The sequence below is a fragment of the Stegodyphus dumicola genome, chromosome 3 (genome assembly GCF_044657685.1).
Source record: "Stegodyphus dumicola isolate Sdum_Otavi_A_Nest chromosome 3, ASM4465768v1".
In the NCBI taxonomy this organism is placed as follows: domain Eukaryota; kingdom Metazoa; phylum Arthropoda; class Arachnida; order Araneae; family Eresidae; genus Stegodyphus; species Stegodyphus dumicola.
The window spans coordinates 66,803,789-66,831,468 of NC_140770.1; the positions used below are offsets into that span (position 1 = coordinate 66,803,789).

The window sequence follows — 27,680 nt, forward strand, 5'->3', positions numbered from 1 at the left end:
TAGCTGAATGCTATGGAAACCCTATTATGATGTAATTGGTTGCGTGATTGCAGTGAATTTGAATGATGGGAAAAGATTTGGAAAGCCTTGTTTGCGTGACGGATTCTGGATAAGAAGTACATTGTTATTTTGTGGTTTACATGGTAAAATGGCTGAATGTGGTAAGATTAATTTGAAGTAGTTGTACGATTTGGAACGAATGGGAAAAAAGCAATAATTGACTGGCGTATAAATGAAGGTTCACTTAGTAGCCATTGTAAGTGTTTGTAGGAAGGAAATATGTATGGTCAAACGTCGTAGGATACTGGCAGTAGGGAGAATATTTTTACTCTTATTTTTGTGAAATTCTGTGCCACTACCAGTATACAGATTCTAGTTCAGATAATTTAATTTTAGGAAGTTTTTGGATGCTGCTAAAGAATTTTGATTGACTGAAGACACAGAAATTTGTAAATAAGGTAAGTGGATATTTCCTTTGTGTAGTGCTAAGATGATTTTTTTTTTTTTTTATGTTATTTCATTGTTTGATTTAAAATGTAGTTTACTGAGATTATATATTTTCTGTTGGCTGCTCCTTTGACATTTTATGTGAATATAGATCAATGTGTACATGGACAAAGTCAAAGGAGTGCACAATGCCTAGTTTGTGCAATTCTCTGTTGTTTTTTTAAGTGAAAATAGGTTGATGTGTGCATGTATACCAAATTTGTGCAATTCTTTGACTTGTTATTTTGGATCTGTGTAGCGGCGATTTTTAACAAGTCAAAGAATTGCAAAAAATTGGTGTCCATGTACCACCAAAAATTGCCAAAGGGCACCTATAAATATATTTTACCATTATTTAAAAAAAAAAAAAAAAAAACTTCATACTCACAGCCATACTGGGATTTGACTTAGTTATATATACCACAGAGGGATAAAACTGCTTTTTCTGATAATAGGCATTTCCGACTACAGCAACAGTCAGAAGAAGACTGCTCAGACTCAGCAAAGCTGCCCTCATTTTAATTTTGTTACAATAACATCTGCAAACAATCATAGTAACAACATATTAAAGTAGCAGCTAAAAAAACTGGAATTATTATTATTAAAACAAAATAAAAATTCATAACCTAATGAACTAATAATATTTTATTCACAAGAAGTTGTTAGCAACTTTTACTAATAGCAGTTAATCACTAAACCAGTTTTCACAGAATACAAATGTAGCATGGCTGCACAATAAACTTCTCATCTGAGTTTGTTACAAGAAGGGGGGGAGGTCATTAGATATTGTTACAAATGACTACTAAAACACATAAAACCTCTGCTGTTCATACCTTCTGCTATTTTAAGCATTTGGGCAAGTTTAAAAATAGGAAAAGGGAGAAAAAAATGTCTCTCTTTCAAACAAGATGATAACATAGGAAAATTAAAACAATACCTCATTTCTATTTAGTATTATTAAAATATAATGTTTATTGCCAGCCCATGCCACATATTTTTTATTCATATTTTGATTCTGAGATTGTTTATTTCACTACTAAGGTTATTCTCAAGATACATGCTCAGATAAATAGATTAAAAGACGCCCTCTCTTAATTGCCTTCTGAGCATAATTAAATAAAAATCATATATTTCAAACATGGAAAGCAAAAATAAAACTAAGAACAACTAACTCCTGCACATGACTATCATCTAAAAAATCTTCACCAAAATGCATGCCTGTCTGTATGCGTATGTGCATGCATGTATATCTATATATACATGTAAGATATAACAAAATATGATAGCTGTTTCAAAATATAATTGATGATCTCAAAATTAACATTCTAAATTTGTTAATCTTCCCCTAAATTCATCTCTTCTCACAGGTTCCGGACATTTTTATCTTATGTAACATTTTAATGCAGATGCCTCTTGTCCAATCAAATTACATCTAAACCAAAACTGTGAACTGAAACTTCAGCCTTCTTGCTATGAAAGTACTATAACCTTTCCTTTTTTCCGTGTTAGTTGTTCTGCTGGTAAGGCACTTTTCATCCATGCTGCTGCCGCTTACTTGCTTAAGATGACGTCGTACTTCAAAATGGGAGTTTTCCATTCAAATATTATTAAGAAATATCTTTTCTGAAAAAGGATGATTTGATATGCATAGAAAAAATAAAGATTGTGATTTTTCAAGATATGTTGTGCTAAATTGCGTCATCATGCTTTCCACTCTGCCACCTTCAAACCACAGTTTCATTACATACATATATGGTTACAGTCGAAAACATTGCAGAAAAAACTTCGCGGAGAAAACAATGCAAGAAGAAAACGTCGTGGGAGAAAAGGAAGCAAAGAGAAAAGGTCGCCAGTTCTAAAACATCGTGGTCAAAAATAAAGCTAATCAAAAACTTCGCAGTTTAAAAACATCATCGTTGAAAACATCGTGGTAGAAAATAAAGTACCTACAAAGCATCGCACACATGCGTTTTCAGGTTTTAAAAGTTGAAAATGCATTTTCGCATAATGATTTGGTAGCACAAGAGGGAAAGTAGATGAAAATGTTAATGACACTTTAAGAATAAATGGAAACAAAACAAGATGTAATTTTCACTAAAACAATAACAGATTAAAAAGTGTGAAAGAAAATAATTTGATAATTAACTAAGCAATTTGTACAGAGGTAACCTGATGCAGTTATTTATCTTCCTTTTTCTAAAGATATTTAGATTGCATTTTTCATGAGAAATTATCAAACTTTACAAAAAAATTAATAAAATTTGTAACTACCTGTGTAAATTTAAAATTATGTGCTGTAAGTTGCATTAATTTTCTTTTCATTTACAGTTTTCAAATGCTTACCTTTCCTTCTTAATTTTCAGCAGGAAGTTATTAGTTCATTCAAAAATATGAGATATAGAAGTAAAAATATCCCTCTTGCCCTCCCAAATCATTATGTGAAAATGCACTTAATTTTAAAACCTGAAAAACGCATGTGTGCGGTGTTATAGTCATGCGATGATTTGTAGATATTTTTCTTTTTTTACAAAAACGATGTTTTTAAACTGCAAAGCTTTGAAACTGCTTTATTTTCAACCATGATATTTTGTAATAATGTGGCCAGCCCATTTAATCCTTTGGATTTTTATGCATTTCACGACGTCAGGTTCTTTGTAGATTTGAGTACTAAATTTGAGTGTCTGTGCCAAACACCATCAACTTGTATTCCTCCAAAAATAGCTCTTAGTATTTGCCGCTCAAAGAAACCAAGGACATTTTCATCTTTTTGTGTCACTGTCCAGGTTTCTGAAGAACATGTGAGTACAGGTCTGATTAGACACTTATAAATTAATAACTTTGTTTTTCTTTTAATTAAATTTGATTTTAAATATCTCTTTAATCCGTAAAAGCATCTATGAATAGCTTTAATTCTCCTCTGTACTTGAGGTGTGATGTTGTTATTAATGTTAATCTCAGAGACCAGATATAAAGCTATCGACTTGCTCAAATTTATAAGTACCTATTTGCAGGTGAGTAGCAGAGTCTGTTACCCTGGTGCATCGTGTGTATTTAGTTTTTTCATGGTTTATAATAATGTGCATTTTACCTGCCTCTTTTTCCAGGGCCAGAAATGCCTGTTTCAGATCAGAAGGTGTTCTGGTAATGATGTCTATGTCATCAGCAAATGCAAAAGATTTGCACAGATTTATAGGTTTATTATCTTTCCTCTAGTGTTGGTTTTCGAGTTTCGAATATTTTTTTCTAATGCTATGTTGAAGAGTAGGCATGCCAGCGCATCACACTGCCTAACCCCATTTCTAATTTTCATTGCTTTAGAAAAATCCCCCTGGATTTTAACTCTCTGCATGGTTTTAATCAGCATAGGAGCAGTGATTAAGACACAATAACACGCCAAACAAATACTAATTCAGAAGCCAAACAACAAAAATCAGCATTATACAATCAAAAGTATTTAATTCGGACTCGTCCGAACTTCGACGATTCCGGATTATCGGTTTTTCAAGATTATAGATCATCAGTTTAAATCTGGTAAGATGGCATGCAGAAATGAAACGATAAAATTAAAAATATGAAACCTTAATTTATGAAATAAAGAGCAATTATGATTTAAAGGGTATCAAAATTTACAAAAAAAAGCCTAATATTTATTTGTTTACTTTATTAAACATTCCTTTCAACGCGCGCATGCATAAAGCATACATTACGCATACGCATAGTCGAAATTAGAAAACTGCAACCAGAAAACTATTTGATGTGTATTCGTGATATTTATAATGATGAGGAATTAGATTTAAATCATATCAAAGGCAGAGTACATTGAGATGAAATACTACATTTAGTAAGGAATTATAAGCCGAATAAAATAAAAACATCTGCCCTGAAGATAAGGATAGTGCTGACAGATCAACTTCCAGTTTATTGCACGCCACAACGTTGCACGCCGCAATATGACAAACTGCATCAAACCAGTCCTTTTCTTGACTTCTTTAATTTTTCCTACTACGGTGCTACCTGTGTCCAAAAGAGCTTCTTTAAAAACACCCCATTTTTCATCTATATTTTCAATTACTTTATCTTCGAGTTTTTTTGCTAGTTGAATCTGAAAATCATGCCTAACTGAGCTATTTTTTAAATGTTCACAGTCAAACCTTTCAATTCGTTGGCCATGATGTTTACATGCATTAGATATTCTGGCCTTAATCTTACCGATTACCATATAATGGACTGTGTCAAAATTAGCTCCACGATAGGTTCTAATATCTTGTATATCTGTCATATGTCTAGAATCAATCATTATATGATCAATTTGGTTAAAAGTTTCTCCATCTGGAGATCTCCATGCCATTTTGTTAATTCTCTCGTGTTGAAATACTGTACTTGATATGACCATGCCTTGTTTATCAGCAAAATGAATAAGTCTTTGTCCGTTGTAATTAGTTTTCTAATGTAGACTACATTTTCCAATAGCTGGTATGTATTCAGCCTCTTTCCCAATCTTGGCATTAAAATCGCCTAAGATAACCTTGATGTTATATACACTGGTTATCATAAATTAAGGAAAAATCGCAAAAATCACGATTACTGAAAAAGTTACATGTAGAATTTTATGAAACTTACCCACAATATACAACATATAGTAAGGTATCAAATAACATAAAAATAAATTACCAGACAATTATGGTAGTATAGAAATTAGCCCATGTATAAAATGAACAAATCGAAGGTGTCAGTTTGCTATAGGAAAAGTACCTTCAATAGGTAATATGGTTCCCTCTAGAAGCAATACAGCACATACAGTGATGCATGATGCTTTCAATTATGCAGCAGTTCCATAGGAAGCGAGAGCCATTGCTCTTGCAAAGCTGTTGCAAGCGTGGCAAGGGTCGGTCTGATGGGGCAGGCTGAGAGCAGCTAGACATCTCTCTAAATCATCCCACAGGTGCTCGATAGGATTCAAGTCCGGGAATCGAGCTGGCCGCTCCATGCGCATAATTCTTTCCTGTTGAAGATAATCATCTATGATGCGAGCTCTGTGTGGTCTTGAATTATCGTCTTGTAACAGGAAAGCATCACCTATTGCTCGGCACATGGGCGCAAAATAAGCATCAAGGATGTCATCTCTATAAACCGGAGCATTCACAGTTTCGGTTGGAAAGACATGGAGGTCTGTGCGTCCACCCAAAGAGATGCCACCCCAAACACAGAAAATGCCTCTTCCGTATGCATCTCTTTAATGGATGTTTGATGGATGATAAAGGGTTCCAGGTTCTCTCCATATCAAATAACGCATACTATCGCTTTCTAGACTAAACCTGGACTCATCCGTAAAGAGAACAGCCTTCCACTGATCAAGCATCCAGTGGACATGTTGTCATGCCTACTACAAACGGTCTCTCCTATGGCGTGATATGAGCGGCAAGCAAATGGCTGGTCGTCTCGCTGATAGACCACCTTCGTGAAGCCTTCTACGCACAGTTGACGTTAACACCAACCTTGCAGTGGCTGCAGCAAAAGAGGATCTACGAAGAGTCGGAGTAGCGGTTCTATTCCTGTGTGCACATAATGTCAAATATCGGTCAGCGGCGCTCGTCGTAGCAGTTGGTCGTCCTTGGCTGAACCTCCCAGAGGTCGAATCTGTGGTTTGAAATCGCCTGCAAAGTCTATGAACCACAGAAGGAGTAACATTTAGCCATCTGGCCACTTCTGTTTGACTTTATCCTGCCTCTAATCTCCCAATGGCTCTCCATCGTAGTTCTGCAGGCAAATGATGCCTGGAGATCAATGTTACGAATTGGCTATCTCGGATTTCTGATGTCACTATCACAGTGAAATATGTGGCCTTGCTCTCGAACATGGGCTTTTATTCTCCTAGCAGATGACGTATTTCGAGTGCAGCGCCACAAATTTGCATATTGCAGTTTTACTCAGCTACTCTTACTTGGCAACATATTCAAATTTTACACGGTTTGGCTTATTTTTGAGAGATTTATCGCTATTTTTGTGATTTTTCCTTAATTTATGATAACCAGTGTATATAAGACCCTACAGTTTCTATCAGTCTCTGAAGTTTTTCCCACTTGTTCAGATTCACTCTGTTCATATATATAAACTGGTGTGCAAAACTTAAGCAACAATGTAAAAATTTAGCAGATAGCCATGAAATTGCAGAAAAGGAGGTCTGGAGATCAGTACAATGAACACTTAAGTCAGTAGAAACGTCATGTGTATGCAAATACCAGGAACGAAACGTCAGAGGCGACGTGAGCGTACACAAAATGCGTGATGTCGGCACGCGCAGCTCAACAGTAGAATAAAAGGAAGGATGGAGACGCAATTCAACATATTCGCTGCAAGTGCCAGTGAGTCAGTTCGTAAAATATGGCTAGAAGAAATCACCTGGACAACTTCACACGTGGAAAAATGATCGGAAAGCTGGAGGAGGGGCGTACAGTCACCAGTGTAGTAGCTGCAGCATTCGGAATCAACTAAAGTGTAGTTTCGCGTGCTTGGAAAGCATTCCAAACCACAGGTACAGCTGTTAGAAAGGTTGGTGGTGGCCGCCCGAAGACGACAATTGCAGGGGATGACCGATATATCGTCCTGCAGGCGAAAAGAGGCCAACAGCCATCAGCAAGCGCCATAGCTCAGTAACTCTGTACAGCAACAGAGCGACAAGTGTCGCGGTTTACTGTGGCCAGACGCCTTCACAAAGGGGGCCTATTCGCCCGACGTCCTGAACGCTGCCTCCCATTGAAAGTTGACCACCGACGCCACCGTTTACAGTGGTGCAGAAAGCAAAAAAACTGGACAACTGATCAATGAAGTCATGTCCTCTTTATGGATGAGAGTTGGTTCAGTACCAGAAGCGATTCTCAAAGCGTTTTGATTTGGAGAGAGGTCGGGACCTGGTTTTATCCCAGTAACATCAAGGAAAAACACTGTAACGGTGATCCTGGAGTTCTTGTCTGAGGAGGCATTATGCTGAACGGGCGAACTAAGCTCCACGTTTTTGACAGAGGGTCTGTAACCAAGGGATCGATCGCTATTGTGAGGAGGTACTCCTTCTCTATGTGCGCCTGCTCCGAGGTGCCATTGGCCCAGACTTAATTCTTATGGATGACAATGCACGGCCACATTGGACTCTTGCTGTTGAGGAGCTACCGGAAAGGGAAGATATCACTCGAATGGATTGGCCAGCATACTCCCCAGATTTAAATCCAATCGAACATGTGTGGGATGCTTTGGGGAGACGCATTGCAGCACGCTTACATCCTTCGGAGAACACCCAACAACTCAAACGAATGCTGATTGAGGAATGGGCACTCCTACCACAAGAAATGTTGCACCAGCTGGTTCTGAGTATGTGGAGACGGTGCGAAGCAACCATTGCAGTGAGGGGAGGGCATAGCATATCCAATACTAAGGAACATCTGCTTGTTGTTCTTCCTCTTGGATAGACAATCATGAGTCACGATACCATGCGTTCAATAAAGCTTGTTTTTGTTTGATTCCATATCGTATGAATTGTATTCCTTTTTTAGCTCCGATGCTTTTGTCATCCTTTACGTACATAATACTCTCCTTCATTTCTGCATTTCATGTCTCTCGGTTGATTTCTCGTGGAGTTATGGCAAAAAACCCTGCTGTTGCTTAAGTTTTGCACACCAGTGTACATATGCATGCATATATATATATACAAACACACACGTACACATATACAGGGTCTTTCGTGGGCAAAAATTCAAAGGTGATAAAGACGTGTATTAAAAATGCCTTCATGAGTAAAGATGCAATCTGCAAATAACACATATGAACTGAAATTAGGCTGCACTGCTAGCCGTTGCAAAAAACAACATGAAAACTCGACACGTGGTGCATAATCTGCAGGTGTCAAGGCTTGCACTTTTGGTACATGGTAGGGAAGTAATCCTTTGTCCCGTAATACTCGCCAAATGATTAAGCGGCGTCTATCTACATCATGGAAAACTTACTTTACATGATAATATTTGGACAATCTCCCATTCTTGTAAGAATGTCTTCTACAACTTGTGGCATCCGCACACTCCTGCCACACCTTGCGTCATGTATGCCAGTGACAAAGGATCCTGTTTCACACAGGCACTGATGCAATCACTCATTTTTCAGTCTGGCACATGTCTTTTCAGAAAATATTGCCTGTACAGTATTTTAGCTTCTAGAGCATATCCACCTGCAAGACCATATATAAAATGCAGATTCACCTTTTTTTGATTACCGTACGTCAACATGCCTTCTGAAATTCACGCTAGAAATGATGATGTGTGAGAAAACTCATGCTTTATGCTTTCCATTACAGCGCCATCTAGTGGTTCACTACTTGCTTTCTGCCCATGCATTGTACAGTGAAACTGCTTGTTTGGATGTTTTCTATCCCCTCCTTAAATCATTGCCCATGAATTTCGAAAACACCCTGTATATATATATACATATAAAATTTAAATTAAAAATTTACTAGAAGTAAATTAAATCACTGTAGAAAAATTCTAAAAATGTATTCAAAATTCCATCACATTTTAAAAAGTTATGCAAAAGTTAAGACAATCACATACTATTTTGAAAATTTTATTAAGTTATTTAAAGTGAATTTACCAATCATTAAAATTTTATAACACATTTTAGATTATTCATATTTTCTTCTCAATCTGAAACATTAAAACCTGAATAATACAAGAGAACGGAATCATGTTTCGTTTCGCATGACCTTATGAGCAATTAAAGATAAAAATAAACAATAAAATGAAAAGTCTTATACAATATTTACACCCCACGCTAAAAAAATTCATGAGTATCCTAATGTGAAACAGTTTCTCTCCATACATGTATGTATTATATATTACATATATACATATGAAAGAAAAGTAAAAGCAAAATGGAATAAGAAAGGAAATATCATTAAATCCAAATACTATCATACTAATTTGCTGCATTCTCAGAAATAAGTGATTTACTGCTTCAAAGACATATTATACATGGAAAATCAAAAGGACAAACATTCAAAAATAATAATAATTTAAATAGTGTGCTTTTTAACTTGGCAATGAATAAAACTACTTACTCTCCTTATCTACATGAATAAAACATCTGCCTTTGAAGAGGTTAAATAAACATAAGTATATTTAAAACTTCATTTGTAAATTTGAAATTTTTGGTTTTTATGAGATTTACTAAAAATAAACTACCTTTCCCATAATTTATTACCAAAAATATATAACTTATATTCAGGTTATCAACACTTTTCTATTCATAGTCTGAAACTTCTCTTCCCCTTTTTTGGGAGGGAGGGGGGGCACAGCTCCAAATTCCTGTCCTTCCCCACCCCACCCTTTTTTTTCCAATCTCTAACTCCAACAGACAAACAGACAATTCTTTTTTTTTTTTTTTAAATCCAATGACAGGCACTTACCTATTCAACACTTGTCACTTCTAAGAAGTGGTGGCCATTTTATTGTGAAGGCACCTAATAGACAGCCATCTCTGCCTCCTAAGAGACAGACAGTTACAACCATGACTTTTCAGGGATTCGAACCCTGAATATAAGAAACACACATGAATTTTTGCATCTGAGTACGAATCCATTATATCTTCATTTGAACATTGTATATTTAACTCCTTATTTTTCATCTATTGATCCTAAATCTTTGTCTGAAACCAAAATGGTGCAAATGCCATAAAAAAATTCCTTTTAAATTCCAAAATCTCACATCACTATCATCTAATCATACCTAATCTGTGCTGTGTTGTGACTTACCTCACTTGTCTGACAGTAATATCAGAACAAGCCCACGAAATTCATCATGGCAAGGAGCGCAAGATTCGTCGTTGGCAAGAGCCTTCAGCATCATACATGTGACAGTACGACTTTGCTCAATTCTGCCCCCAGTTTTGATGAAGAGTATCGTGGGTGGACAGATCCGAAGGTATGCCACCTCTCTTCCCTTACTACCAACCTATCGAGAGGACTTTTGGCTCACTGCATATTTGGAATGCCCCCATGCCCCATGGACACTATACATTTACAAACTTCCATGCCTTCTCCAAGATTCGAACCTGGGCCCTTCGGTACTGCAGTAGGCTCCCCTAACCACTATACCATGTGGGCAGCACACCTACTTAATCTAATAACTTCCAACTGTTAATGCTAGTTCCATTAAAAATTTTCTAATGTTAATATTTCAGAAGATTAGACAAAAGCATTAAAATATAGCTTCAGTTTTTCTGCTGTTTTTGAAAAAGTATTAAATTCAGCAAAATTCTGAAAGCTCAAATAATTACAATCCGTCATTTAATTACTCACAATGTTAATTTCATTAGCACATAGTTCACTTCATATCATAAACCAAAAGAAAAGACCTTACCCAAAAGTAATTATAATCCAACCATTATAATTTTATTTATTATTAAGTTGCTAAGAGTAGACAACTCATTATGAACAAACAGAAATATGGAGTTGTGGAAAAAATTCCTTCGGTTTTAGACTTCTCAAAATTTAAAACAGATATTAAGTTCTCATATACTTCCCACTCAGTTTTAAAAATTACTCATTCCACCTATCGTAATTGTGTTGAAATTTACACTGCTTAAAGTTCATAAAACTGAAATTCCTTTGCACAAAATAGTTTCTAACTCTTCGGGAACAGCATCATATACCAGCATTTTTTAAACTACGGATCACGATGTTGAACGGAGGCGCAAAGCAAAATGATGGACTTAAAACTTAATTTAGTTACATGAATTTAAAATTACATTATTTAACATTAATTAGTCACATGCCACAAGCCAAGAAATTTGTTGAACAAGTCAGAAAATTTTATGAAAAATCAAATGCAGATTTGTACAGACAATATCCTCTGCAGATACAGGTACAAGCTTAAGCAAGCCTGGTACCTGTGCATTTCTGTAGGTAAATTAGGTATTGCCAGACTTTGCTACTCTAAAGCTCTCACCCTCATTTTTTAGGATGAATAACCCAAGCTGCAGGCCAAAGGTCTCTCACTCCTTGCCCTACCGTCAGCTTCTCAATAGCATTCTTAATTTGTTGTGTATTTGAAGCGAGTTTCCACAAAAATCCTGGCTGAATTTTGAATTTGAGCTAGACCCGAAATTTTGCCTAATTTTTGAAATTATATTCAATGTACTTCTGCCACTCAGCATGATATACTTATGTAAAACAGCTTATTCAATTATAGCACTTATTAAACCAAAATGCTGCTCAAGGCTAAAAAAAAATATTAAAGATGCTTTACATCTAACAATGACTTTAAGGTAACCCTTGTATTATGGTGAAGTTTTTGTTTCATTTATGGTAGCCTGAGTAGTTCTATGTTATGGAAAAATTTATTGTGACGTAATCGGGTGCATGATTCTGGGAAATTTTAAATCATGGGATGTGTTGTAAGCATTTTTGTTGTGTGTGTTGGTTTGATTCTTTAGACGGTAGAATGGCTGAGCGTAGTAAGACTAATTTACAGTTTCTGTACGATTTGGAGCGAAAGGGTAAAAGAGCTTTAATTGACTGGTGTGTAAATGAAGGTTTACTTAGTAGCCATTATAAGTGCCTTGTATGTAGGAAGGATATGCGTCTAGTCAAACGTAAAAACTGTTTAGATGGATTTGAATGGGTTTGTAGGAAGAAAGGTTCAGACAGTTACTATGTGAAGCGTTTAATCAGAAAGAGCACCTGGTTTGAAAAATGTCGTTTGAGTACGATTGATATTTTGATTTTTATGTGGCTCTGGGTGTACGAAGCAAACTCGAAAATCATGGTAAATGAATATTTGCTTTTGGTAGTGCTTAAAATATACAACATGTTTTTCCTTTTTTATGTTGTTTTATTGTTTGGTTTAAAATGTATTTTATTGAGATTATGTATTTTTTGTTTGCCTATATTGTAAAATTTGGTGCTCCTTTGACTTTTTAAGTGAAAATATATCGATGTGTACATGGACAAAGTAAAGGGAGTGAGCAATGCAAGTTTGTGCAATTCTGGGATTTTTTTAAAGTGAAAATAGGTCGAAGTGTACATGGATAAAGTTAAAAGAGTGCGCAATGCCATTTTTGTGCAATTCGTGGATTTTTTTTCAAGTGAAAATAGGTCGACGTGTACATGGATAAAGTCAAAGGAGTGCGCAATGCCATTTTTGTGCAATTCGGGGATTTTTTTTTAAAGTGAAAATAAGTCGATGTGTACATGGATACAGAGTTTGTGCAGTTGTTTGTATTATTTTGGCTTTGTGTAGTGGTAATTTTTGGTGCAAAAATCGCCGCTTCGCAAGCCAAAATAACGAGTCAAAGAATTGCACAAAATTGGTATCTATGTACCGCCAAAAATCACCAAGTTTTGCCAAGGAGTCCCTAAACTATACTTTTACCAACAGTGTCAAATATTACATTGAATTTTAAATTGTTACACAAAAAGAAGGGAGGGAGAAAAAAGGAAAAGCACATCCACTTCATTAAAAATGCGCTTTTCTTTCAATAATTTTTGTATATTTGAAATAAATTATAAAACTGTTTCTTTCTGCATGTATATTGTTTACCAAATAATTATCTATGGAAAAACATCTATATTTAATATCAGTAATGACAGATTGTGCAATTTTTTATAATTTTTAGCCCAAAAAGCTATTAATTTTGTTTTGGCATTTTTCGTTGTTTCACTATAAATGCTGGTTCGCTTTTCAAATTTTTATCACCAAATATTAGAGCCCTGTGTTATATTTAAAGAAATTAAATAATGAAGAATTTGCATAAATGTATGTGTGTTTCTCGCATTGATAAAACAACGGTACCTATCAAATTTTGAGTAGCCATCAAATTTTGAATAATGTAATCTTCCACTGAATATGGGCATCTGGAAGCCCGAATTTGGAATCTGAAATTTGTTTTATTACCGATTTCATATCTTGTAACACTTTAACAAATTTTTGTTTAACAAACTCACAATTCCAAAGTAAATAATGGCAATACTGTATGGGGGGAAAAAAACATGTTTATCTCTAGCACGCGAGACTGTGTATCAAAAATTCTAATGATATACTCATGCGATATTGCTCTTGAATTGAATTTTATGGTTTAAGTGCGAAGAACACGATATTTAATAAATAAAGTTAGCACAAAAAAAAACCCTTGGGGGCAACATTTTATTTATTTTTTATAAATCTGCGCTACTGAAATTTATGTTGACGTTTTTACAAATTTTACGCAAATTTATTTTATGCTATTTTTTGTTACTTTAAAAATTTTTAATATAACATAAAATGCTTATATATAGAAATAAGTATCTATTAAAATTAATTCATAATAAAAAGCAATAAACTATTTATATTTAAATGGCAAACAGTAATCCTGCAACCATAATACATGTGCATTCAATTTTCCACACTAGTCATTGGTGTTTCCTTGTATCTGATTGATTGCTTTAACTTTCTAAAGTCGCTGACACAACAGTTGCACCGCGATATTTACTTGCTTTTATGCCAGCTATGGTACAAGTGTTGTACCAAATTTTCTGTTCCCCTTTTAGAGTAATCACCTATCTTTGAACTCTGGGTTTGTTTCCCAATTCTTATCCGGCTGACTATATTCTTTTTATCATGATTTCAGTGTAACTTTTTTTCTTGCGCTCTTATTCAGTTCTTATAATAGCACCTTAACCCTCCAGGCGGCAAGGCGGTATATATGCGTTCGAAAATAATGGCTCTCATAGTGGCAAGGCAGCATATATGCGTCCTATATTTTGGTCCTCATAACGGCAAGGCAGCATATATGCGTCCAAATATTTTGGTCCTCACAATGGCAAGGCAGCATATATACGGCCTGTCTCAGAGTGCCCTCCCCTCTCTGCTCTTAATATAAACTGGCAGGTGATAATTTTTCTCTGCAGGAGGTAATTGAGGAGAGGGAACTATCTATTCCCTAGGGGCAAATGGGTTTTATCGTTAGGTTTTAAATAACAACTCGGAATAAATAGCTTCTTCAAAACTTCCAGCTGTTCTGTGTTTATACCAGCTATAGTAAACTTAAATGTTTATGTTCGTAACGAGAATTTTCATTTTCCAGCCTAATTATTCTCCAAATTTTAGATGCAGTTTGGCAAAATGTAATTGGAATTAGAATTAAAATTGCAAGAAACTGCAACAATATTTTGAAATATGTGATTTCAATTATACTGCAATTGTAATTAGCTTCGCAATTACAATTAGAAAGTAATTTTTAAATGCTACAATAATGTATGTAATTGCATTTTAATTCTTAAGTCTTACAATTACAATGCAATGATAATCACAAACATTATAATTATAGAATCTAATTAGAATTACAAATTTTATTGCATCTAATCACAACTACAATAATATTAGCTAATTACAACGTAATTTTAACTGCAATTGCAGTAGGTAATTATAACTACGTAATTAGGAAAGTATTTGTCTCCGATAATTAGAATTCCTTAACCTAGTGAAATCATGATCATAATTGTAATTCTAAGTGTAGTATGCAATTGTAATAAAATTATGCAATTACTAAGTAGTTATAGTTAAAAAGTAGCTTTTTTTAATTACAATTACAATTTACATAATTTCATTTAAATTACAATTACTCTATATTTGTGGAATCCAATTTCATATTCAATGCAACTGCAATCATATAATCTAATTACAATTACACTGTCATTGTAACTCCAGTAAGTAATTATAATAATGTAATTATGATAGCAATTGTTTCTGAAAAAAGCAGTTACGTAGCCCAGGAAAATCATAATCTTAATTGCAAATGTAATTATAGAATGCAATTGAAAACACATAGTAATTGTAATAATATTATGCAATTATTTTGTAATTACAATGTAACAATTTTTAATTACATATACAATTTACGCAAATGCATTTTAATTATAATTGCATTTTAATTGTGAAATCTAATTGAATAAACAGTATAACTGTAATTATATAATCTAATAAAAATTACAATGCAATTGTAACGACCTTTTAATTAAAATTGTGCAGCAGATGATTGTAATTATTTAATCAGAAAAACAACTGTCCCTTATAATTTCAGTGACATAGACTAAGGAAATTGTGATAATATTTGAAAATTACAGTCAATAATATTATATTCGAAATGTTTCTGCATTTTGGATAATGAGTTTTTAAATAATACAATGGGATAATAACCTATAAGAAATATATTAATATTTTCTGTCATGTCTTTTGAATCATCTTACATATATTGTAGTTTGTGGTACCAGCATAAATTGGAGTTTATTTAAAGGAAATATTTTATATAGACCGTAATGCACATAACGTTAGTAAGCAAATATGTATGCTTATGATCTTCGATATACATGTGAACTTAAATTACAAGATTAAGGAAAAGCAAGCAACGAGTTTATGCCAGTGCAAAGGGATGTTTTCGCAAAGGATTTGTTACGGGAAGCTTGTCTTGTATTACATTACGCAAGAAATAAATCCTAAAAATTACATTTATCCTTTTATTTTCAGAAAGGGAATCATCAAGGACTAAACTAAGTCTCATAATTTTATCCAACCTATTGCTAGCTAAAGCAATAGGTTTTTTACCAGCTAAGGTAAAAAAAGGATTCTGATCAGCAATCAGTATGCTTAATTGCTGTGTGTACTAGACTTTTTACTAAATCCATTTATTATGAATTACCGCCCAGGCAGTAAAGTAGTTCGTGACTCTGGTTGCCGTACCGAAGAGCCTGGGTTCGAATCCCGGATAGGGCATGAATGTAATTTGTTCGTCCTCTTCATAGGTGGCAACGGTGGCCCACATATTAGTTCCCTCCTTAATAACATGACCTTCCTTAGTAGTGATCAATGTCTATACATGGCTACTACCTGCCATTGGGGAAAAAAAAAAGTACGAATTGGTCTTTTATTCAACATAACACACATTTTCCACAAATAGTTAAAATGCATTATTCAGTTACAAGTGAAAGTGCTTGCATGAACTATTTTCCATCATTGTTTCACGTAAGAACAAATAAAAGTATAATTTTCTTATGCACCTGTGATTGTTATATTATTTGGATTGCGGTAAAGACTGCAAAGATGCTTCTGTGGAGGACTTTCTAAGGGAAACTGGCTCATGTTCACATCACCCGTTAATAAAAGCAGGAAAAGATCTTTATTTAATTGAATGCAACAAAACGTTTAAGAAGAATGATGTACTCATAGAGAACTTTCTAAAATAAAATTATTTGTATTCATGTCACACATAAGGAAACCCACGGAGCTATCTAAACATTTAGAATGTTTGCCGAAATTGGCATCCGATTTGAACTAGTAGTATTCAAAAGCCGACTTATTACTCTGCTGAGAGAAAAATCTAATTGCTTTTGAAGTTATATTGTAATTCAAACAATCATTGTATTACAATTATTTTTTTATTATTATTATTTTTTTCCCCAATGGCAGATTGTGAACAGTTACAGTGTAACACAGTCCATTAGTTTATACAAGGCAAGATGGGGTGGTCTCTTTATTATGGAGGCACCTAATATGTGGGACACCATCGCCTCCTATGAAAGGACGAACAGTTATAACCATGTTTTCTCCAGGATTCGAACCCAGGCCCTTCAGTATCGCAGTCAGGCTTCCCTAACCACTATACCATCTGGGCGGCACAATTACAATTATAACTGCATTAGTTGTAGTTTTAACTACAAAGTAACTACAATGAATTACCAGCTTTTCTCAGTCAATAACAGATAGCTTAAACTTTAAAGATAAATGGAAGGTCTTATAATTTGTCGAATTGCAACATTCTAAGAAAGTGTAGTCTCCAGGATGGTCGAAGTTTAATTACAGTCTTACATTTCGCATACTCGCAGCACTTGCCCAAAGGCTGTTCCAAGATTATTTCTGTTCATCAAATCCATTAATTTTGGAGACAATCATGTCTAGAGACATTTTTTTCCGAGGACAGTATTTTATATAATAGAAAAAAAAAATAATGCGTCTCCCTCAAGGTGCAGGAAACAACGAGTACTGATAAATTTAATTGAAATTACAATTATAATTCTAGTTAATACAAATACAATGTTACTTTAACGGTTAGAATTACATTATAGTTCTAATGGCAAAAATATCAAATGAGTGTTATAGATTAGTATACTCATCACAATATTAAACTTTTAAGACCGTTTTATTTTATTTAGCTTATTACAATATTGAGCTTTTTAATACCGTCGGTACTGAAAAAATGTTTTATTACTGTCATGAAATGTATATTCATTTATATTTTCTCATTGATGTTTTTCTGATATACTTTTCTGCATAATTCATAAAAGTTTGCAATGGAAATAATTCTGAGGCTTTTATAATGCTTCTAAATTTTCATGAAATAAAGTTCCATTAAGGTTTACTTGAAGGAGACTCTCAGTGCAAGCACTCGAAAAGAAGTTATGCTACATTTACATATTATGAAATGGTTGAATGTACAGTATTTACTTGTAACAGCGGTGCTCAATATATCGCGTTTTCTGAAAGAATGCATATGTTGCCTAAAATCGAATTTAAATCACTATAATCAGAATAATTGGCTAAAGTATTAAATTGTAATTTTTACAGCATCAATCGAATTAGTGGATTTTATTGAAGATGAAAATGTGTTGATATTGACAAGCTATATTAGTTTTTGTACTATAATGAATGCTAGCTAGTAGCTATATGAATATAATGAATGTACTATAATGAATGCTAGCTAGTAGCTACTCTAGCTAATAGCTAGAGTAAAACTCAGGATATGGTAACATTAAATAAATAAATAAATAAAATAAAAAAAAGAAGAATCAGGAAACAAAAGCAAAAAGAAACTGAATACATTCAGAAAGAGAAGGCTTACTATGGTGAAACATTAGAAACGTGTAGACAAAGTGTTAATACCATATGTGAGAAAATACTAAGGACAAATTGAAATACATCATAGCTACGTTTGGTGCTTTCTATATTATCTGTATCAATATAAGTACCGAAAAATACTTAAAAAAATAGGTATTTCGTAAATTGCAGTCTGAAAATTTATAGCATAATATCTCAATGAAAATTTTACTATCAAAGTTTTTAAAATTAGAATATTTAAAATAATTTTTAAATTAGAAATGCCATAAAGTTGTTATTTTTATTAATATTATTTTTCTTTTAATTAAAAATGATATCAAGTGTCTACTTCCTAAAATTAAATTTGCATTGCTATTTACTTAACACATAAATCAGCTCGAAACGAATTATAGCATTAAAAGGTCGAGCATTCGTTCTGCATTTCTATTGTTAGAAACATCCCCAGTAGAGTCCTTCTAAAAATTTTTCACTGTTACATTCATTTCATTCTATTGGGTTCCACTAACATGCGTATTTCTTCCTGCCGTCTTGAGAAGAGAAACGCAGCATTCTGCAGAGTCTAAGATCTTTAATTTTCCTTTCAATTTATTCAATTTGCAATTATTTAGTAAACTGAGTTACTTAAAAGCGATAATTATATTTCTAAATTTTTATTTGATTTATGAAAAGATGTAATACAAGGGTCTAATTCGTGCCTTCCTCGCATTTTAAGAAAAGGGAAAACTATATATCGCAGTTTAATATTACCTATTACACAGGGTCTAATTTTTAAAATTTCACAGCCCTATGGAAGACCATCCGGAATGATGACAAAAATACATACATAAAATAATAAAACGTCAATGATTAAAATTAAATAAAATGTTAAGAAATAAAAATATTAGCAAATTAAATAATAAAGTAAAATATCCGATTTCAACCAAGATCAGGCTGGAATTACAGTTTCATTGAAAAACAGAGAAACACCAGAGGCGGTGGTTTCCGGCTTTTTCAAGCACCAATAATGGGAATAGAAAGAATGCTAGATAAAGCATGAGAACAAGTAAGAAAAACATGTTCCTAAACAACAAATGCCCTGCCTTTCTTACAGCTGTTAAGAACAATGTGTGACAGAGTAGGAAAAACTGCTCTATCTCTCGACTTCCATTAGTGGTTACCCCTTATATGCTGCACGCTTCGATAGATGAAATCTCTACTTCAAATGTACCTGAACGACTCCTTTAAATACAGGCTTAGCAATTTCGCTCTATCATTTGTTCAATTATTTTCGATTATGTGGATGTAATTGAAATTTAAATGTCTTGGTCCTTAGTCCAAAATTGACCTGTTAGCAAAGAACAAACCTAAGTTTGGCATAAGTTACCTTTTCATCCCCTATATTTGAACTGTGAACTATTATACCTCTTTTTTTTTTTTTTTTCATCTTGTTATAAACAATGGATAAATAAAATCGCTAATACTGTAGCAATACCTTCGGGATGAATGGTAAATTTACTATTACCACAGAAGTTAAAAAAAAAAAAAAGAAAGAAGAGCTGAAATTCCTCTTATGTAGGTCTTCTATGCACTCCGTTTAAGTGATGCAGTTATGTAGATAATTCATTCTGTTACAGAAATCCCATTCATAAAGTAAATAATGTGTACTGCGTAATATCACATTGCACAGAATAATTAATTGCTAGAAACACAGCAATATCGATTTTTTCCTTATTTCTATTATCTAGTATAAAAAGAATCGCTATTTAATTTAAAGTGTGAGTAGAAGTTTCAGCACTTAATTAAAATAGAAATTGAGGATATCGCAAATAAGTCAATGTATAAAGTATTCCGAGGTAAAATTTTACACTTAAACAGTTGAATCTAGAGGGCCTTTCTTTTTTAATAGTAAAATTATTAGGATAAATATTTAAATCTGCTTACGGAAACTTAGAAATTTGTGTTTGATTAATTAGCTTTGGGTAAGGATAACTCACATTATTGAATACTTTCTTTAAGCTTATATAAGAACATTTAAATCTGTGTACACATTTTTTTCTCAATCGATACAAAACTTTTTTTTCATACGGTATTGAAATCTAACTATCTATTTGTGTGCAATGCTGTCTTACTCCATGCCCTATTTTATCCAATAAACTTAGAAACATAGAAACGTACAAAATGATTTTATTCATCTCAAATAGAAGAGAGTTTTGAAAAGGGAGAGGAACTTTTGAAGTAATTTGATGCCTTCTGAAGGTCGCCATGAGCATAACAATTTATAACTGTCAGCTTTTACAACTAGGAATCAGATAAACTCTATTGTTTGGTAAACCGGACTGTCTAGTAATGTTTTCGGTACTGTCTAGTTTCCGGGAATGGCGATGTATGCAAGCTTTTTCCTCTTTCTGCCCTAAGAATAAACAGCTCATAGATGAATTCTGAAAAATATATAACCCTTTCATATATGTACTCATGCCCTGATATTCACAATAGCGTTTCTTTACTTAGCTTTGAGCATGCAAATTCAGTAAAAATCAGAAAACAAGTACAATAGTTATAACAAAGCAGGTTATGTCAGTAAATGAAGGGAATTAAGTACCGGCGATGGCAAGATTTTCCCATGGTTTGAAGACTAAGTAATTTATTCCTTTCAGAAAATTTTCTCGGAAAGCAAATCATCACTTACGGATAGAAAAATGTTCTAAGAACTACGGGATAAATTTATAATGGGAATAAAAGAATGAAAGAAATCGAAAACTCTTTTCTAGTAATCATTTTACTCCTCGAAAGTTGGTTTCAGTATCACCTTTTTAAGGAAATGACACATGAAATGGATTTCAGAAACTGAATCTAGAAATCATCAATAGCTATCCAATATTCTGCATTTGTAAATATTTATTTAATTTGCATTTCAACCAAATGTTGAAAACAAAGCAGAAAAAAATCTCCTTACAAAAGGAAAAAAAAAAAAAAAAAGATTCCCATTCTTTTACAGTGATATTCCATTAAATTATATCAGAAAATCATATCACTGTTGGATGCAATAAATACTAATTTCAGACATGTTGCGTGTTTATGGATGCAACTCTCTTTTGAAACTGAACACTGGTAGTTTTGCCTAAGATTGAATTCTGGCGAATGCGTTCGTTGCTTGGTATTTTGGTGAATTTTAGGTTGAATATACCAAACAAGTTTCCCTGAAAAAATCATCTACAAACGCATCCTTTTCCTCAAGCAGGTACCCATCGTATGCTGCCTGACGAATGTGCAAGAATTTTTCGTCTTTTACACAGTTTTCATAATCACATGTTACCCACCAGCGGCCGAGTGGTAAAGACGCTGAACACTGGTGTAGTTCGGTCCGAGGTTCGAATCCCGCAAACGGGCTGACTACATGGTTGTTTTCGTGGTTTTTCCCACGTGTAACATGTATACGAGCCAGTTTCCTTAGGTCCTCCACGAAGGCATCCCTCCCTTTAGGCAGATAAACCTCGTGTGCTTTGCCTTAATTAAATAGTACCATACCAATAATACCATAATCACATATTATATTATTGAACATTTTTAATTTGCAAAACTACTAGTTACGGAAAACTCAATGGCATATTTATTTAGATTAATAAAAAGGTAAAAATTAAATGCGTCATCGGCGTAATTTTGTTAGTAATATCATTATATAATCTTTTTTTTTTTTTTTTTTTTAAGTGTACTGGGGAATTAAAGAAAACGTCTCAAAAGTATCATCATGTTTTCCTAAACTGATATATAGTGTTAAATTATTATATTAAATTTCAGTTTATTATAGCAGAAATCGTAAATAGCTGCTCGCAAGTTAATCAGCGTCCATCCTCATAATCGAGAAGCAGGTCGATGCTAGAGATTTTGCTTCTCAGTGCAATCGCTGTGGGATCTTAATTCTATTGACCGATGTTCTATAAATTTAAAATATTTTGCCCTGCCTAAATTCTGTAGCTCTCTACATTCTAAAACTTTTGCCGTACAATAAATTTTTGTTGTCAAGTGCCAAAGTCTTAGAATTTTGCCATCCCTAAATTTTCTTGCTCGATGCCTCTTTAAATTCTAAGAATTTTTCAGCCATTAATCTGCCTCCCGGTCAGATGTGTTTTTCAATGCCACATATGGCACTGAAAACAGTTGAAAAATCGGAGTTTTAAAAGCAAACTTCCTACTTTTCATCAAATAAATTTTATAGATTAGCAGTGCTATGGAAGCATTAAAACATTTATGGGTACTATTCGGTTTTGAGGGCCGTAAAAAATCGCCAAACTATTGTTGATGCCAATGCTGCCAAAAATAATTGCGGTAACCCTAATCATTGTGGCAAGAAAGGAAGTATAATAGTAAATAACTATTTAGGATTGATGTTTTAATTTAGATGAAAGGTTAATTTCATATAATACTTTTTCATTATTATAATTTATATGAAAAAGGCTAAACATGACTGAATGGAAGCATAAGAGTAAATAACTATTTCAGATCATTATTATAATTTATATAAAAATTGCTAACGATAACTGAATGGATGCCTGCATCGCTATTTCGCTACCGACTTATCGCTAAAGCATAATTTCATCTCGTTGGTTGTTCAAACGTAATTTTCTATAATGAATGATGCCTTTTCTTTGAAAATATTCTCTGTAAAGTGCAGAATCGCTCACTTATTTGTTTGCCGCTTTTTACAAGGGTTAAAAACAATTGGATTTTTGTCAATTTTCTTTTACTTTTTAAGTGAAAATATGTCGATGTGTACACAGATAAAGTCAAGGGTGTGCGCAGTGGCATTTTTGTGCAATTCTAGGATTTTTTTTTAAGTGAAAATAGGTCAATGTGCACATGGATACCGAGTATGTGCAATTCTTAAAAACGTGTCAAGCAGTAGGTAATTCTGGACTTTACCCAAAATTCTATTGCCGAGTTTTCGTCATGGGCAATTTCCAAATTGTTCAATCCATAGGATATCAAAAAAGAATTTAAAAATTAAACTAGTATTTCAATGACGTCTTAAGAAATATAGACCTATATAAGCTTACGCAATCTGAAATCAGCGCGTGCGCTAGCTTTGGCACGCTGTTAAATGGGCGAGTTTGCTAGATTTGGCGCTTTTGCGCGTACATTTTCGCTGCAATTTTTTTACGGCCCTCGAAACCGAATAGTACCCATTTATGTAATAAATACACAAATACTTCTGAAACATTTTTTTCTCTCTACTGAAGAAATGCCTGTCTCTGACTACCTGCGAATTTGATTAAGTTTTATCCAAAATCTACGTCAAAGCGTTTCTTTTTGGCCTAATATTAAATTTTACATTGGCATGTTCCTATCCCTGCTTGATGTTGACAAGATTTATTCAAAACTTACTGTTCTTATTTTTTATTTTAAAACAAACAATTTAAATGGAAATCCTCAGCTTGCTTTTATTTATTTAAATAATAACATTTGATAATGTGAATTGAGATCTCTAAGTAATTTGCGTATTTGAACCCAAAAAAATGTTAAACACCAATTTTGAAGCTTTTGTTTTGGTTTGTTTTATTTTTCCTTCAAAGCACGCGAGAGCTATCTGCCTAAAGGGAGGAATGCCTCTGTGGAGGACATTCTAAGAAAAACTTACTCGCGCCCACATTATGCACAGGGAAAACCACAAAAATTCCCCTTTGAAAGGTAAAAGTACCTAATTTTTTAGAGCGAGATTTTCCTAACAATGAATTTTAGCAATTTAATACAAGTACTATATTTAATTAAGAATTAAAACAATGTTCTTTTGTGATTTACATAAGGTAACTTTTTCTGTCAAAAATAATCATATGAAAATGCATCGAATTTCAGTGCCATGTAATTCAGTTTGGAAACTGAGAGGTATCCATGACATCTTGTTATTATGTAGGAAATTTTTCATAAGGTTATTATGACTGAAATTTGTTTCAACATATTCAATATTTCATAACTTCTATCAACCAATAAATGCGATAAAGGTAAACTGCCCTTTTATAAATATGAAACAAGATAAACGAAATAAATTTGTGGTAAAATGAATTACAAACATTACGTCGAAATAACTGACACTGAGCATGTGTTTGTTATTTTAATAGTAATTTAATTATCAATTTCATGTAGCTTTCAATAGGAATTAGGTATTTAAGGCCTCTTATAAATTTTTTCTTAACATTAAAGCTCGATAGCATGAATCAAAAGCAGAAAATTAGTTAAACTACACTGTCTCACTAGTCATAAGATTATATTACTGAAATATGCATATAAAAACAAATTAACATTCTATAAACGTGCATTAAAATACCGAAACGCAATAAAAATCAAATTGCACGGTATTTGTGCAATTCTGGGATTTATACTTAAAAAGCAACAAAGCCGGGAAAAGGGGCAGGCATTCACTAGAAGAGGTGCCGAATTGGCTATACGAATTCGAAAATTACTTTAATTATGTTTTTTAATTTGTCAGTAATTATTAGGGGAAATAGGCTTCATCAAACTTAAATCAATAAAACAAACCCAAAAAAAAATTGCAAGAAAACCTGGAAATTAATGCAGTATGCATTTCAGTGTTATTTCTTATTTATCAAAAACAAATTTTTTAACGTTTTCATTTGAAAATTATAAATAATTAATTGGCTACATTATTTTTCTGAATTTATAAAACTACGATTAAAAAATACTTTAAGAATTATGGTATAATTATGCTATAAGAATTATGATATTTTGATTTAATACAATTACTTTTGCTTAATACAAATGTAGTTACTTTTATATTTATATGGACGCGCATTTACCTTTTTGCCTCAGGTGAAAAAATAGCTAGGCATGGCTCTGATAAGCAATTAAGATCAGAAATATGCACAAAATTAGTAGCAAGGCAATACAAAACAGCCTTTTCTGTTTTGGATTTCCAAAAAAAATATCTTTTTTCGTCTAACCAAAGCATGGACACAAAATGTGTTCCTTCCTCCGTAAGGGCAAAACCAACCCATCTTCTTAATCGCCTCCAGGCAGTAATCAAAGGACAGTAGGAAACCATCACTTAAGTGAAACGATTTGTTGATCGCCCTACAAGGAGGGGAGAAGAAAATCTAACAAGGGCCGTTTTCAGGACAATTTTGTGCTAATCTTTGGAATATGGTAACAGGTAGTTTGGCGACATTTTGGTAAGGCGATAAAGGTTACTAGCTAGGACTTTAGCAGTGTACATGGATAAAGTCAAGAGTGTTGTGCAATGCCATTTTTGTGCAATTCTGGAATTTTTTTTAAGTGAAAATAGGTCGACGTGTACATGGATACCGTGTATGTGCAATTCTTAAAAACGCGGCAAGCAGTTTGCGATTCTGCACTTTCTCTCGATTTCGCACCTAATCTTCGTCATGATTAAGCGCTTTTGTTCCATAAAAGTTCTAGCATAAGCGTAATTCGGCTAGCAGATTGTTGGAAAAAAATGTTGAAGGGGGGAAAAAAATGCCTTTACTTCGTGAAAACAAAATGGCGTCCAAACAAAAACTAGCAGGTTGCTGTAGCAGGGTTGGTCGCCAAATTTTCGCCAAAAATTCGCCAAGTTACCATAATCCAAAGATTAACCTCATAATTTTGTCGGGTTTTTCCATATTGTTTTCTAAATGCAAAAGTTTTTAAATCATTAAAAATTTGTCTCATGACATTATGTTATTAAAAAATTAGTGTTCAATTAAATCTGTGAACCAATAATCTCAAATGCTATCTTTTTCAATATGTTCCACGAGTATCTGAAGCTCGTTAGATGTAACTGACGTTCAGTTGCTTTCTTTATTTCTTTTTACTGCTTATATTTGGCCACGACTCTAAGAATTGAGAAGAATATCGATCAGTTTCTCTGGTTAAAATTTTAAACAATTCATCTGAAAAGTATAATTTAAAAAAATCCATAGCAAGATGAGTTTCTGAAAATTCAATCTTTATACCAGGATTACCAGTATAGGGCTAATGTTAGCTTTGTCATGCTCATTTGGCTGTCTCCATTCAAATAAATTAGCATTGCATTTGAAGTCATCAGCAACTTTATCTTCATTAAAAAATTGATTAAAACATATTTATCACTATCTGCACAGTCTAAATCTGTATCAGCAAAAGTTTTCTCTTATAAATCTCTTAGCAACTTATTAATTTTGTCCTGACCGAGACCTTTAAATTAACCCACCAGGCAGCTCACATTCAAATCTATTTACGTCTCGAAAACTGCAGTAAAAATTAACCATGTTTACAATTTTTTTCTTCCTTTAGAGTGAACCAAAATTGGGTTAATCTTTGGATTATGGTAACTTGGCGATTTTTTGGCGACCAACCCTGCTACAGCAACCTGCTAGTTTTGTTTTGGACGCCATTTTGTTTTCACGAAGCAAAGGCATTTTTTTTTAACTCAACATTTTTTTCCAACAATCTGCTAGCCGAATTACGTTTATGCAAGAACTTTTATGGAACAAAAGTGCTTAATCATGAAGACGATTAGGTGCGAAATTGGGAGAAAGTGCAGAATCGCCCACTGCTTGCCGCGTTTTTAAGAACTGCACATGCACAGTATCATCCATGTACACGTCGACCTATTTTCACTTAAAAAAAAATCCCAGAATTGCACAAAAATGGCATTGCGCACACTTTTGACTTTATCCATGTACACTGCTAAAGTCCTAGCTAGTAACCTTTATTGCCTTACCAAAATGTCGCCAAAATACCTGTTACCATATTCCAAAGATTAACCGAACTTATAGTCACAAAAATAGGTAACATATACAATCATCAAAATATTTATTTACTGTTGGTACTTTCATGATCATACATAACAGCAACATTAAGACAGATGTTTATTAGTTAGTTCCTATCAATAGAGTCATGCAAATAACAAGTACCCATTGAAAAGGTAAGTATCTAAATAAATTTCAATTTACTCAAAACTTTTACTGTGTGCTATTTTCTCCCAATTATAAATATATATATATTTTTTAAAGTATGTAATCAATCTAATTGCTTAAACATTTTACCATTATAAGTAAATCATTACATTATTCACACCAAAAGGATACTAATCAGTAATTATCCAGAAAGTCACTAGAAATTACCAAAATCTAGAATAATTCCTGCTCATTTAAAAATTATTTAAGCTGCATTTGCATTTCTAGTAAAGCAAATATTTTATTACATGGACATATAAAGATACTATCTCATATCAAAATTGGAAGCATTAGCTTTAACAGTTATAACATATATTACGGATTTTTTATCACTTCTCCATGAATCCAAAAATGAACTACTACAAAA

General features: G+C 33.4%; 1 protein-coding gene across 1 annotated transcript in view; it reads right to left on the reverse strand.

Moving 5' to 3' along the window:
• LOC118191962 (E3 ubiquitin-protein ligase synoviolin A-like) overlaps nucleotides 1-27,680 on the reverse strand; it is an 89,597-nt gene that overhangs the window by 61,101 nt on the left and 816 nt on the right. The window contains exon 2 of the mRNA XM_035362829.2: nucleotides 875-1,025. Coding sequence (XP_035218720.1) covers nucleotides 875-1,003 — 129 coding nt within the window. The 5' untranslated portion in view covers nucleotides 1,004-1,025. The remainder of the gene's footprint in view (nucleotides 1-874; nucleotides 1,026-27,680) is intronic.